This window comes from Bos javanicus, chromosome 4 (assembly GCF_032452875.1).
Source record: "Bos javanicus breed banteng chromosome 4, ARS-OSU_banteng_1.0, whole genome shotgun sequence".
Lineage (NCBI taxonomy): Eukaryota > Metazoa > Chordata > Mammalia > Artiodactyla > Bovidae > Bos > Bos javanicus.
The window spans coordinates 25,486,871-25,499,930 of record NC_083871.1 but is presented as its reverse complement, the minus strand read 5'-3'; the positions used below and the strand labels follow the sequence as shown (position 1 = coordinate 25,499,930).

Below are 13,060 nucleotides of genomic sequence, written 5' to 3'. Positions count from 1 at the left end.
CCATCCTTGGATCTTTGACAGTGATGGTATGTGACAGTGTTAATTGCTCCGTTGTGTCTGACTCTGTGACCCCATGGACTGGAGCCTGCCAGGCTCCTCTGTCCATAAGATTTCCCAGGCAAGAATACTGGAGTGGGTTGCCATGCCCTCCTCCAGGGAATCTTCCCAACCCAGGGATGGAACCCAGGTCTCTTGCATTGCAGGTGGATTCTTTACCATCTGAGCTACCAGGGAAGCCCCTTGGAACCCTTAGAATCTAGAAATCAGAATAAAGAGTCAGACTCATCAAAACAAGCAACAAGTGACATTGCCCACGAAGGCATTTTCATTGCTTCTCATTCTCTCTTCAGGTTGATGAGGAGAGCTTTCTGTGTTTTCATAATCCTTGGAACTCTGCTTTATTGTAAGATCCTGGTAGATGTGTCAGACCAAAATTTTTATTGAGTACCAAATAATTATCAAGTACCTTCTAGGTGCAAAGCAATGGGCAAAACTCATGTTATCCTTGCTGTCATGGAGCCTACATTCTAGAAGATAGAATGCTGTATTTTGATGGAAAATGGTAATTTTTTGTTTTCAGGTTGTTTTTGGCATCAGATGGCAATATAGGAAAATAAAGATATTTGAGTATCAGCTCCTTCTGATGTTTCTGTCCCATGTGAGACAGTATACAGCATGAGGATTATGTGAGTTAAAAGATGACTAATGCTTAAGACTTAGTAAGTTAATTGATGTTAGCTATTTCATGTTACATGATAAATGATTTATTTTGCCCATCTTTCTTACTGACTCAGGAGGATTATTGCCACTAAATCAGGAAGATTACTATTAATATCTCTCATCCACAACCTCCATCTGATAGCCAGGCTACCATTATTGTCTTGCACCAGACTTCAGCAGGAGCCTCTATTCAGATAGACTTCAACCTAGTCTATCTGCATCCTTTGTCTACCCAATCTATTCTCCATCTTGCAGTCAGGGTAAAGTTTATGCTCTTAAATTAGTAGCTGCTAGAGAAGGCAATGGCACTCCACTCTAGTACTCTTGCCTGGAAAATCCCATGGATGGAGGAGCCTAGTAGGCTGCAGTCCATGGGGTCACTAAGAGTCGGACACGACTGAGTGACTTCACTTTCACTTTTCCCTTTCATACATTGGAGAAGGAAATGGCAACCCACTCTAGTGTTCTTGCCTGGAGAGTCCCAGAGACGGGGGAGCCTGGTGGGCTGCCATCTCTGGGGTCGCACAGAGTCGGACACGACTGAAGCGATTTAGCAGCAGCAGTAGCAGTTGCTCCTATAAACATTTCCATGAACTCAGTGGCTTAAAGTAATATTAAATACATTCTTAACCTTTTGGATGTCAGAGGTAAAAAAATCAGTTTCATAAGGCTAAAATAAAGGTATTAGCAGCGCTATGCTCTTTTTGGAGTCTTTTAGGTACAGTCTGTTTACTTGCCAGGTGGCAGTCCATTTGCTCTCTCAGATTCTGGGACTTTTTTTTGTTGCCTAGTTGCTAAGTAGTGTCTGACTCTTTGCGACCCCGTGGACTGTAGCCTACTAGGCACCTCTGTCCATAGGATTCTCCAGGCAAGAATACTGAAGTGGGTTGTCATTCCCTTCTCCAGGGGATCTTCCTGACCCAGGGATCAAACCTGTGTCTCCTGCATTGGCAGGTGGATTCTTGACCACTGAACCACCAGGGAAGCCCCGCTGGGACTTATGATCCTATGTCATAATGACTGATGCTTCTGTTCCCACACTTTGTCCCTCAACCCTTTTGTCTTTCTTTCCCTGTTGGATTCTTGTGGTTTTGTTGGACTTACCAAATAGCCCTGATGGGTCTCTCCAATTCAGGATCCTTAACTTAATTATATATGCAAAGTTCCTTTTTTAGGTAATGTTACATATTCTCGGTTTTGGGAGTTAGATGATGTCATTCGAGAGTTATTATTTTGACTGCCACGATTTCCATTTTGTCATTGAACAGTGCTTAGAACCCTGGGGGAAGTGACTGTTAATTTGGGTGTAAATGTCCTGCATAAAGCTTTTCTAAGGATTCCTGTTACTCTCTCTTTTTAAGAATTTTTTTGATGTGGACCATCTTTTTAAAGTCTTCTGTTGATTTTGTTACAACATTGCTTCTGTTTTACGTTTTGTTTTTTTGTCCTCAAGGCATGTGGGATCATAGCTCCCTAACCAGGGATCAAACCTGCACCCCCTGCATTGGAAGGTGGAACCTTAACCACTGGACCTCCAGGGAGGTCACCCCTGGAGGTCTTTTTAAGATTGAAGACCAACACCTCTCACGTGGCCTTGGAGGATTCCGTGGAGTAGGCCAGCCTGTCACTTGCCTGGGCCTTTTCATGGGAATTTCCTCTTAGCTCCTCAGGACCTTGGCTTGGCCTGTGCTTAAACCATCCCTCTCATTCTCCTTTCAAATCCTTTTGTCTGTTTTCCTGCCTCTCTCCACTTGAGAAAACTCTGCTTCCTTAGGGAGCATCATCTTGGCCTTCGCTACGCTGGTCAAAATGGAACGCGTGCGGTCCTAAAGTCTGGACCTCTCGACGGCAGCTTAGCAGTTGCTGGTGTTCTTTGTGTCCTCTGTAACTATTTCCAGTGTGTACTCAAGGCTGATCATTTATTCAGTGCTCAACAAACATTTGTTAAGGGAATGGACTTAAAACGAAAGGATAGTGTGCCTGTAAAGTTTTGGTTGTATTCGTCAGTGCGGTGTTGTTGTAGCCACAGGCAGAATGGAGTTCTGGGTTTCAGGGTGGGTTTGTTCAATAGCAGAAGGCAGGAGATGGTTAATTATTGAGCAAAGCAATCCAGTATTTTTCATTGTTCAATAGTTAATTTCATTATTCAGTCATTTTGAGACCCTTCTTCCGTCTCTTTAAAAGTGAGTATAAGACTTAACTGTCTAGCATGAACATGTAGGATCTCACAGGCAAAGAATGCCTTTAGATTTTACAGTGACCTTTAATCAGAGTTGATGACACCGGCCAGAGGCAGTTTTCCTGGCTTGGGCCTGCCGGCTGTGGAACTCTGAGTGTATAGTGGTATTTGCCTCTCTTAGCACTGGTGTTCCAGAGAGGTCTGCCCAGCCCCGCTGCAGCCACCGCCTCTCAGTGCCCTGGATGGAGAGTGTTTGTGTGTCACTCGGTCTTGAAGAAAGTGTTTCAGAACAGAACAAAACTGGTCTGTTTTGAATCTAACTCAACAGATGAATTCCTTTAATTTTATATTTCCTTAATATATGTTTTGTTTTATTTAAGCCTGATTTATACTTAAACAGATTTAATTAGCTGCGTTTCCCTATTTAAGCTAAAATATTTCACCTTGATGTAAGCCAAATTTAGTTCAGTGATCCAACTTTGTTGCTGACTCGATGGACTTCTCAAAGAGACAGAACTTGTAGAATTCAAAAGTGCTTTGAATTGTTCCTATGCAATGAAGAGAATTATTTGGAGGAAAAAAGAGCAACCTAAAAGCATAGTTTTACATTTTTTTATTTCAATCTACTGATGTATATTCTAATTATTTAATTTTACCCTAAGAAATGCATGATATATATATATATATATATCTTATCTTTGTTTTACAATAAAGGTACATCTATGTTTCATCATAAAGGTACTTTCACACTATGCATTGAAAAACACAACTTATATTTGTGTTTCTATCTACAGTATGAAAAATTCAAAGTCTTAACCCTTTTACTAGACCTGATTAAAATGCATGAAATTGAGTTAGTTAATAACTTTGAGTTTTTAATGTCCTTATGAAGATGTGTTTGTACTTATTGGTAACCCAGTTTTGTTACTAACTCCGTTGTTTAAGAATCAACTGATACGAAATGTGTGCATCCTTTTCCTTGCAGAGTATCTTGGATAAAGGACATTATTGTGGCAGTAACCAGAGAGAACATGGAAACAATGAAGGGAATTATTCAGAGGTACCAGCATAAACGTATCTCACTGGTTGAAGCCGGAGTGACCCGCCACAGGTCAATTTTTAATGGTCTGAAAGCGCTGGCAGAGGATCAGCCCAACTGTAGACTCTCAAAGCCAGAAGTAGTGATCATCCACGATGCTGTGAGACCATTTGTTGAGGAAGATGTCCTCCTTAAAGTTGTCACAGCTGCTCAGGAACATGGGGTAAGTATTTGAATACTTTTGAGAATGGATAAAAGGGGTAAACACTAGCACACAATGATTTGCTAGATTTTGATGGATTTAAATGTCAAGTTAATTGGGCAAGATTACCTAAGACATTGTGCTAATTTGTTTTAGGAAGTCTATACTATTATAGATTCTGAGACTGTTCTGGTATTTCTTTTGCTATGTAGTCATTTATCATAATATGAGCTATTTGGAGAAGAATGCAATAAAGTCGCTAGAGTACAGATACGAATGGGTGGACCTTAGCTGCACATTTAGTTCCATTCTTTTACCTAAAAATGCCTAAGAAATCTTGTAAAAGTCTAGGAGTCGTATCATGTAAAAAAAAACAACCCTGGCTCATTTCACACAATTTTTCAGTCTTCAAAAGTGGTTTATTTTGTGGCACAAACAGCCAGGCAAGATTTTTACATCCTCTAAAGTGAATAATCTTAGGATGACAAAATGCTGTGTTCACTTCTATTTCACCAAAATAAACACAGGATAGCAGAAGGCCTCTTGTAATCTTTGGGACATACTTGTTTTTTATAGACTGATAGGCTAAAATCCTATAAATAGCATAATAGTTACTAAACTTAAGTTGGTGGTCTAAATTTGAGACTTAGTGAAAATTTATGGCCCAGACTTGCTGTGGAGTTGAACAGACTTACGCCCAATTCTGTTTTTCTAATTATTAGTAGTATGGTATGTTCAACTCTCTCAACTTCTTTGAGCTCATTTTCCTTCTAAAGATATAGATGCTAACTTGTAAGGTTGCTTTTAGAATTGGAAATTATGCATATATTAACTGCATCAGTTCAGTTGCTCAGTCGTGTCCGACTTCTTTGCGACCCCTAGTAAAGTGCTAAATATTTAAAGTGTTATTACTGTAAGAATTACAATATCTAAGATAGTAGTTTCCTCCAAAGATTGTAGACCCAACAGGAGGAGTCACTGCAGGCTTTTTAGCCATCTGGGTGGGCAGGAAGTTATACTCAGTTGGGAAAGACAATCTTTGATTTCTGTTTAGTTATCTATATGTATTTGGATTTTAATTTTCAGGAAATTGCTCCTTATTTCATCCCTCTCCAACATGAACTTCTTTACAATTCAGATGTATATGAGAATTCCATAGGTAAAATGAAACATTTTTCTTATCTTCAACTTCTAGGTGGTGTTTTGATGTAGTGAAAATTATGTTGCAGGAACGTTAGCGACCAGACGACTGTCTCATGGCTCTTGTGTTTTCTGTGAGCTCTTGCTCCTCTCCATGCTCTTCGACTGTGGTAGAAGCAGTGTGGTCAGGTACAAGGGTGACAAGGAGAAGTAAAAGGACCAAAGATTTATAACTCTTCAGAATTCGAGTAAAACTTTACAAGTGTAAAGGTTCTTAGGAAGGTCTATGTAATTTGGGCAGATGCAAAGTCTAACGCATACCATAGTACAAATAAAATTATGGTTCTTTGCCTATTTGCCTTTTGGAAAAATATCACTTAAACTCACTGTGAAGATCAAACATTTGGATTTTTTTGAGTATTCAGAGAATTTCTAAGATTGTTTATAAAGTGATCCTTTTGGTAATGTATCTGAAAGGCAAAATATTAATTTGAGCTATTTAATGTGCTGAGAATGTCATGTAACAGGTGACTAAAAAAGGTGACCAGTAAAACATAAAAATGTGGAGCAGTTAGTGGTTTCTTATTAGTTGCGGTTTTGTTAGAATTCCTTTTAGACTCTAATTTTCTTAAGTGTGTTAATCAGAATATAACTTGTAAGATTCAATCTCATTATGCATTCTAAGTAAAGTAAATTGTATTTTAATTAAATCTGAAACTTTCTGATGACATTAAGAAGTTGGTTTAAAGCTAAATCTTTACAACGAATTTAAGAAAACTTCAGAAGTTTGGTCTCTTAAGAAATACAGCATTGTTTTTGTTGGTGTTAAGGGATAATTTTCACGAGTGTAAAATTATTTTCATAAAAATATAAGGAGCATGTTAAGGATTTTACTGCCATCAGGAACCAGACAGATGTTACAATGCAGAGAAGAACAAATTTATGTGGAATAAAGGAATGCTGAAATGAATTCACAAATAGACAAAGCTGTATTTTTGTCCATGGCGTGTGGGGTGCCAGTTGAACTGGGCAAAATCTATTGGCAAATGTATAGGCAGCAATGATTTTTGATTTACTGTCAGTTATCTATAATTTATGAGAGTTGTAAAAAAGCTCAAGGGCAATGAAAAGCTAGTTTCTGCTACTCAAGAACAGTTTGCTTTAAACAGTACAGTTTTTGACTGGGCAATTTATTTTGCTCATTCTAATTTCCTTAGAATGTTGAGGGGAGTGACCCAATAAATAGCCTCAGGAAACTGAGACATTTCCTGTCACCTCTCCTACACTGTTCTAAATTCTAATAAAAACAAAACAAAATAGCAATTAATTGAGACTTACACTATTAGTAGTTGAAGTTCTTGAATTGGGGGAAAAATTGGCATTGTTTTTAACCTGAGGTAAATTGCAGAAGCCCAGTCTGAATCAAAGATTTTGCTTGGAACACCCTGACTATGTTTGCCTGGGATTCCTTTGAACTCATTCTCCTTTGTTATTTTAAATTGTGTTTAACTGATCACCTGTTTTCTTGCCTCTTAATTTTCAAGCCCTTCCCAAGGGTCCCTGGAGATAAATCACCTCCTGAATGATTTTCTGAGGCTGTGACAGACCCTTGGTGGGTGTACAGGCTTCAGATAACTCTGATGTTTTAACTTACATTACATTTTGGTTTAAAATCCCAATTAATGGTGATGTATTATTTTAAGAGACTAAGATTCTCCAAATTAAGGGTAAAATTAGGTTGTCTGCATATGGGGGCTCAGAAGTGTTGCCAGGACACCAGTTCCTTTCTTTTATCTGTATATGCTGCGTTCTTGTTCTTGGGTTCTGTAGAGGCAAGGTGACTTTAGTAGGGTAGCTGTTAATCTTTTTTTTTTTTTTTTTTGCTTTTCTTTTATTTTCTTTTAGTTTTTTTACTTTTGATAGTTGGTCAGAGTATAAAATTCTAAGTGTATAGCTTTTTTTCCCCTGGTACCTTGAAAATACATTATGTAATTATCTCCTGACTGTAATACACCTTTTGTGAACTCTGCTAATGAATATAATGGTATCCCTTGAAAGTAATCTTCCTGTTCTGTCTGATTGCATGTAAGAATTTTTAAGCTATTATGCAGTGTCTCTGGTATGTCAAGATATGATTTTTCCCCCCTATGCTTTGGATTTATTGTTCTTTATGAATTTTACATTTTGTTTAAAATGAATTCTAGAAAATCCGGAGTGATTATCCTATTGAATATTGACCTTGTACCATTTGCCACCTGACAGCTTTTCCCCTCTTTTGCTGCTTTTTCTCCTTATACATCTATGTAGGATAAACTTTTTCTTGTCCTCATGTCTCAACTTGTTAATACTTTCAATTTGTTCTTGTGGGCTGCGTCCTGGGTAATTTCAGTTTTCTATTCCATTCTTTAGCTTTAATCTCTTCCTAAAGTATTTTTGCAATCATATTAATTATCAATTTCTAGGAGTTCTATATATGTTTAAAATGTGATTAGTCTTTTCCTATATTTCTTTTCAATATTTAAACATATTTTATATATTATAGATAACAGTAATTCTTGATAGTTTAATTCTCTTCAATTCTATTTACTTTTATTCATGATTTGTATCCTCTTTTGCAATTTGTATTGGGAAGCCCATGTTTGGCAGGACTCTGAACAGGAATCCTTTGGACATGGGATAAAGGTATGTTTCTGAAATGTGAATTTGTGTTCCCTCTGCCAGGGATCCCAAGGACTTTTCCAATATGTAGCAACTTTGGGCAATTTTGGGGTTGAGATTTTGTAGACATTGTTGTTAATTGCTAAATCATGTCTGACTCTTCAGTGACCCTGCGGACTGTAGCCTACCAGACTCCTCTATGCATGGGATTTCCCAGGCAAGAATATTGGAGTGAATTGCCATTTCCTTTCCCAGGGCATCTTCCTGATCCAGGGATTGAACCCATGTCTCCTGTGCTGCAGAGAAGGCAATGGCAACCCACTCCAGTACTCTTGCCTGGAAAACCCCATGGATGGAGGAGCCTGGTAGGCTGCGGTCCATGGGGTTGCTAAGAGTCAGACACAACTTCACTTTCACTTTCACTTTTCACTTTCATGCATTGGAGAAGGAAATGGCAACCCATTCCAGTGTTCTTCCCTGGAGAATCCCAGGGATGGGGGAGCCTGGTGGGCTACCGTCTCTGGGGTCGCACAGAGTCGGACACGACTGAAGCGACTTAGCAGCAGCAGCTTCTGCATTGCATTGTATTGCAGGCAGATTCTTTACCACTGAGCCACCAGGGAACGCTACTTTGAGGACACTACTACTACTACTGTTACTACTACTTAGAGGAGACTACTCCCACACCCAGCTTGCTTGCTCCCCTGTCCCACCCTGACCCCAATCCAGGACAGACAATTTTGCTGTATTGTCTTTGCTTTGAGTACAGTCTGCTCTTTAAATGCTATTTCAAATCCTAAAAGATGATGCTGTAAAAGTGCTGCACTCAATATGCCAGCAAATTTGGAAAATTCAGCAGTGGATCCAGGACTGGATTCAATCATTCCAATCCCAAAGAAAGGCAATGCCAAAGAATTTTCAAACTACTGCACAATTGCACTCATCTCACACACTAGCAAAGTAATGCTCAAAATTCTCCAAGCCAGCCTTCAATAGTACGTGAACCGTGAACTTCCAGATGGTCAAGCTGGATTTACAAAAGGCAGAGGAACTAGAGATCAAATTGCCAACATCCACTTGATCATGGAAAAAGCAAGAGAGTTCCAGAAAAACATCTACTTCTGCTTTATTGACTATGCCAAAGCCTTTGACTGTGTGGCTCACAACAAGCTGTGGAAAATTCTTAAAGAGATGGGAATACCAGACCTTCTTACCTGCCTCCTGAGAAATCTGTTTGCAGGTCAGGAAGCAACAGTTAGAACTAGACATGGAACAACAGACTGGTTCCAAATAGGAAAAGGAGTACGTCAAGGCTGTATACTGTCACCCTGCTTATTTAACTTATATGCAGAGTCCATCATGAGAAACTCTGGGATGGATGAAGTACAAACTGGAATCAAGATTGCCAGGGGATATATCAATAGCCTCAGATACGCAGGTGACACCACTCTTATGGCAGAAAGTGAAGAGGATCTAAAGAGCCTCTTGATGAAAGAGAAAGAGGAGAGTGAAAAAGTTGGCTTAAAACTCAACATTCAGAAAATGAAGATCATGGCATCTGGTCCCATCACTTCATGTCAAATAGATGGGGAAACAATGGAAACAGTGATTGACTTTATTTTCTTGGACTCTAAACTCACTGCAGATGGTGACTGCAGCCATGAAATTAAAAGATGCTTGCTCCTTGGAAGGAAAGCTATGACCAGCCGAGACAGCATATTAAAATGCAGAGACATTACTTGGTCAACAAAGGTCTATCTAGTCAAAGCTGTGGGTTTTCCAGTAGTCATGTATGGGTATGAGAGTTGGTCTATAAAGAAAGCTGAGCACTGAAGAATTGATGCTTTTGAACTGTGGTGTTGGAGAAGACTCTCGAGAGTCTCTTGGACTGCAAGGAGATCCAACCAGGACATCTTAAAGGAAATCAGTCCTGAATATTCATTGGAAGGACTGAAGCTGAAACCCCCATACTGTGGCCACCTGTTGTGAAGAACTGACTCACTGGAAAAGACCCTGATGCCACGAAAGATTGAAGGCAGGAGGAGAAGGGGATGACAGAGAATGAGATGGTTGGATGGCATTACTGACTCGATGGACATGAGTTTGAGTAAACTCTGGGTGTTGGTGATGGACAGGGAAGCCTGGTGTGCTGCAGTCCATAGGGTCGCAAAGAGTCCGACAAGACTGAGTGACTTAACTAAATTGATAGCTTCTCACAGATCTTTGAGGCTACAATTCTAAGGAAGCAAATAGCAGAGACTCAAGATCCAATTCCTCATTACTTCTCTTTTTTTAAAACTAATGCCTCTTTTTAACCCAAGACTCTCTGCCATCTTACTTCTTTGGCCTCTGGCTGCTATTATGTTAGTTTTAGGTCATAGTTTAAATTTCATTTCTAAAAAGGCAGTTTTAAAAATCACTTAGAAAAAGCTGTTTATGATTTCTTCATTTAAAGAATTGTAATAGATTTTGTAAGGTCTGTGGTCTGCCATATTGCCAAAATAGGAGTCCTTTACAAGTATGAAGTACTTGTGTATTTCTGCACGGTTTTAAGTCAAGAGATGAAGTCTCAGGCTTCCCTGGTGGCTCAGAGGTTAAAGCGTCTGCCTGGAATGTGGGAGACCTGGGTTTGATCCCTGGGTCAGGAAGATCCCCTGGAGGAGGAAATGGCAACCCACTCCAGTACTCTTGCCTGGAGAATCCCATGGAGGGAGGAGCCTGGTAGGCTACAGTCCATGGAGTTGCAAAGAGTTGGACACGACTGAGCAACTTCACTTCACTTCATTTTGTACTTATAAGGGGACTTTCCAGGTGGCTCTAGGGGTAAAGAACCTGCCTACTAATGCAGGAGACACAGGAGATAACCTGAGTTCCATCTCTTGAGTTGGGAAGATCCCCTGGAGAAGGACATGGCAACCCACTCCAGAATTCTTGCCTGGAGAATCCCATGGACAGAGGAGCCTGGTGGGCTAGAGTCCATAGGGTTGCAAAGAGTTGGACTCAACTGAAGCAACTTAGTACGCACAAATGGATGTAGTTTTAAGGACATTGTTATAAAGGATGCGTTAGAAGACTAAAATAAATTGGAACACTGAAAAGTAAAGATATAGGGAGAATCCTTTTTAAAAGGATTAATTAGTTATTACATATACTCTAAGAACTGCCAGTAAGGGTCTCATTTTCAGTTCATTGCTATCAGTACAGCAACCCCTGAAAGACTTGCTCCTGAGGGATGATTTTAGTTACTAGCATATGTTTCTTTCCCAAGCCCTCTGCTTTTGCATCTCTAATGATGTTTTATCCTCTTCTCCCTAATCAACTTACAGTAACAAATTACATTTATTGCTTCTCTTGATTCATCTCCAATTTACTTCTCAGTGCTTTGCAGTCTGGCCTCTTTGTCCTCTGACTATTCTAAAATCACTGTAACTTTCCAATTCCTGATTAAATACACTTATAGTCTGTTGTATAGTACAGGAGTTCAACTGGCTTTTGTCCCTGGTTCCTTGCAGGGAGAATAAATCCTTGAAATTTGTCCAGAGTCTTCATTTTGCATGAGCCCATTGGATCTCATCTGAGTTTATGCTAATATGATGCGATGACTCAGGATAGAGGCTGGTTATCAGAAAGACCCCTGGGGCTTTGAATCAGCTGGGCTTCCAGGGTGAGAGGAATACTGCTGGAGACAGAACTCAGTCACATGCTCAGTGGTTCAGTCAATCATGCTTAGGGAGTGAAATCCCAATAAACTCTGGATACTGAAGCGCAGGGAGGAGCCACTTGGTTGGTGCACAGTGATATGCTGGAAACGTGGTGCTGCCTGAGTGTATAGGGGCGAGGGCACCACAGAAGCTCTGTGTTCTGGTCTCCCCAGGTCTCACCCACATGTCTCTTCCCTGATCTAGTCTGATTTGCATCCTTCGTCATAAAACTGTAATGGAAGTCATCATAATCATATTAATCTAATAAGCATTTTCCTGAGCTCTGAGTAATTCTAGTGAATTCAGTTCAGTTCAGTTGCTCAGTCATGTCCGACTCTTTGCAACCCCGTGAATCGCAGCACTCCAGGCCTCCCTGTCCATCACCAACTCCTGGAGTTCACTCAAACTCACGTCCATCAAGTCGGTGATGCCATCCAGCCATCTCATCCTGTGTTGTCCCCTCCTCCTCCTGCCTTCAATCTTTCCTAGCATCATGGTCTTTTCAAATGAGTCAGCTCTTCGCATGAGGTGGCCAAAGTAGTGGAGTTTCAGCTTCAACATCAGCCCTTCCAAAGAAATCCCAGGACTGGTTTTTAGGATGGACTGGTTGGATCTCCTTGCAGTCCAAGGGACTCTCAAGAGTCTTCTCCAACACCACAGTTCAAAAACATCAATTGTTTGGCGCTCAGCTTTCTTCACAGTCCAACTCTCACATCCATACATGACCACTGGAAAAACCATAGCCTTGACTAGACGGACCTTTGTTGGCAAAGTAATGTCTCTGCTTTTCAATATGCTATCTAGGTTGGTCATAACTTTTCTTCCAAGGAGTAAGTGTCTTTTAATTTCATGGCTGCAGTCACCATCTGCAGTGATTTTGGAACCCCCCAAAATAAAGTCTAACACTGTTTCCACTGTTTCCCCATCTATTTCCCATGAAGTGATGGGACCAGATGCCACAATCTTAGTTTTCTGAATGTTGAGCTTTAAGCCAACTTTTTCACTCTCTTCTTTTACTTTCATCAAGTGGCTTTTTTGTTCCTCTTCACTTTCTGCCATAAGGGTGGTGTCATCTGCATATCTGAGGTTTTTGATATTTCTCCCAGCAATCTTGATTCCAGCTTGTGCTTCTTCCAGCCCAGCGTTTCTCATGATGTACTCTGCATATAAGTTAAATAAGCAGGGTGACAATATGCAGCCTTCATGTACTCCTTTTCCTCTTTGGAACCAGTCTGTTGTTCCATGTCCAGTTCTAACAGTTGCTTCCTGACCTGCATATAGGCTTCTCAAGAGGCAGGTCAGGTGGTCTGGTATTCCCATCTCTTTCAGAATTTTTCACAGTTTATTGTGATCCACACAGTCAAAGAAGCATCTGCCTACAATGCGGGAGACCCGGGTACGATCCCTGGGTCAGGAAGACC

The 13,060-nt window shown here is 40.3% G+C and overlaps 1 protein-coding gene across 11 annotated transcripts in view; it reads left to right on the top strand.

Moving 5' to 3' along the window:
* The window catches only part of CRPPA (CDP-L-ribitol pyrophosphorylase A), a 454,696-nt gene that overhangs the window by 8,307 nt on the left and 433,329 nt on the right, over positions 1-13,060 (top strand). For all 11 annotated transcript variants that reach the window (XR_009735806.1, XR_009735807.1, XR_009735808.1 and 8 more), the window contains exon 2: positions 3,885-4,161. Coding sequence is in view for 8 of the 11 variants with exons in the window: in XM_061413612.1 (XP_061269596.1) it covers positions 3,885-4,161 (277 nt within the window). In the remaining 3 variants the exon portion in view is untranslated. The remainder of the gene's footprint in view (positions 1-3,884; positions 4,162-13,060) is intronic.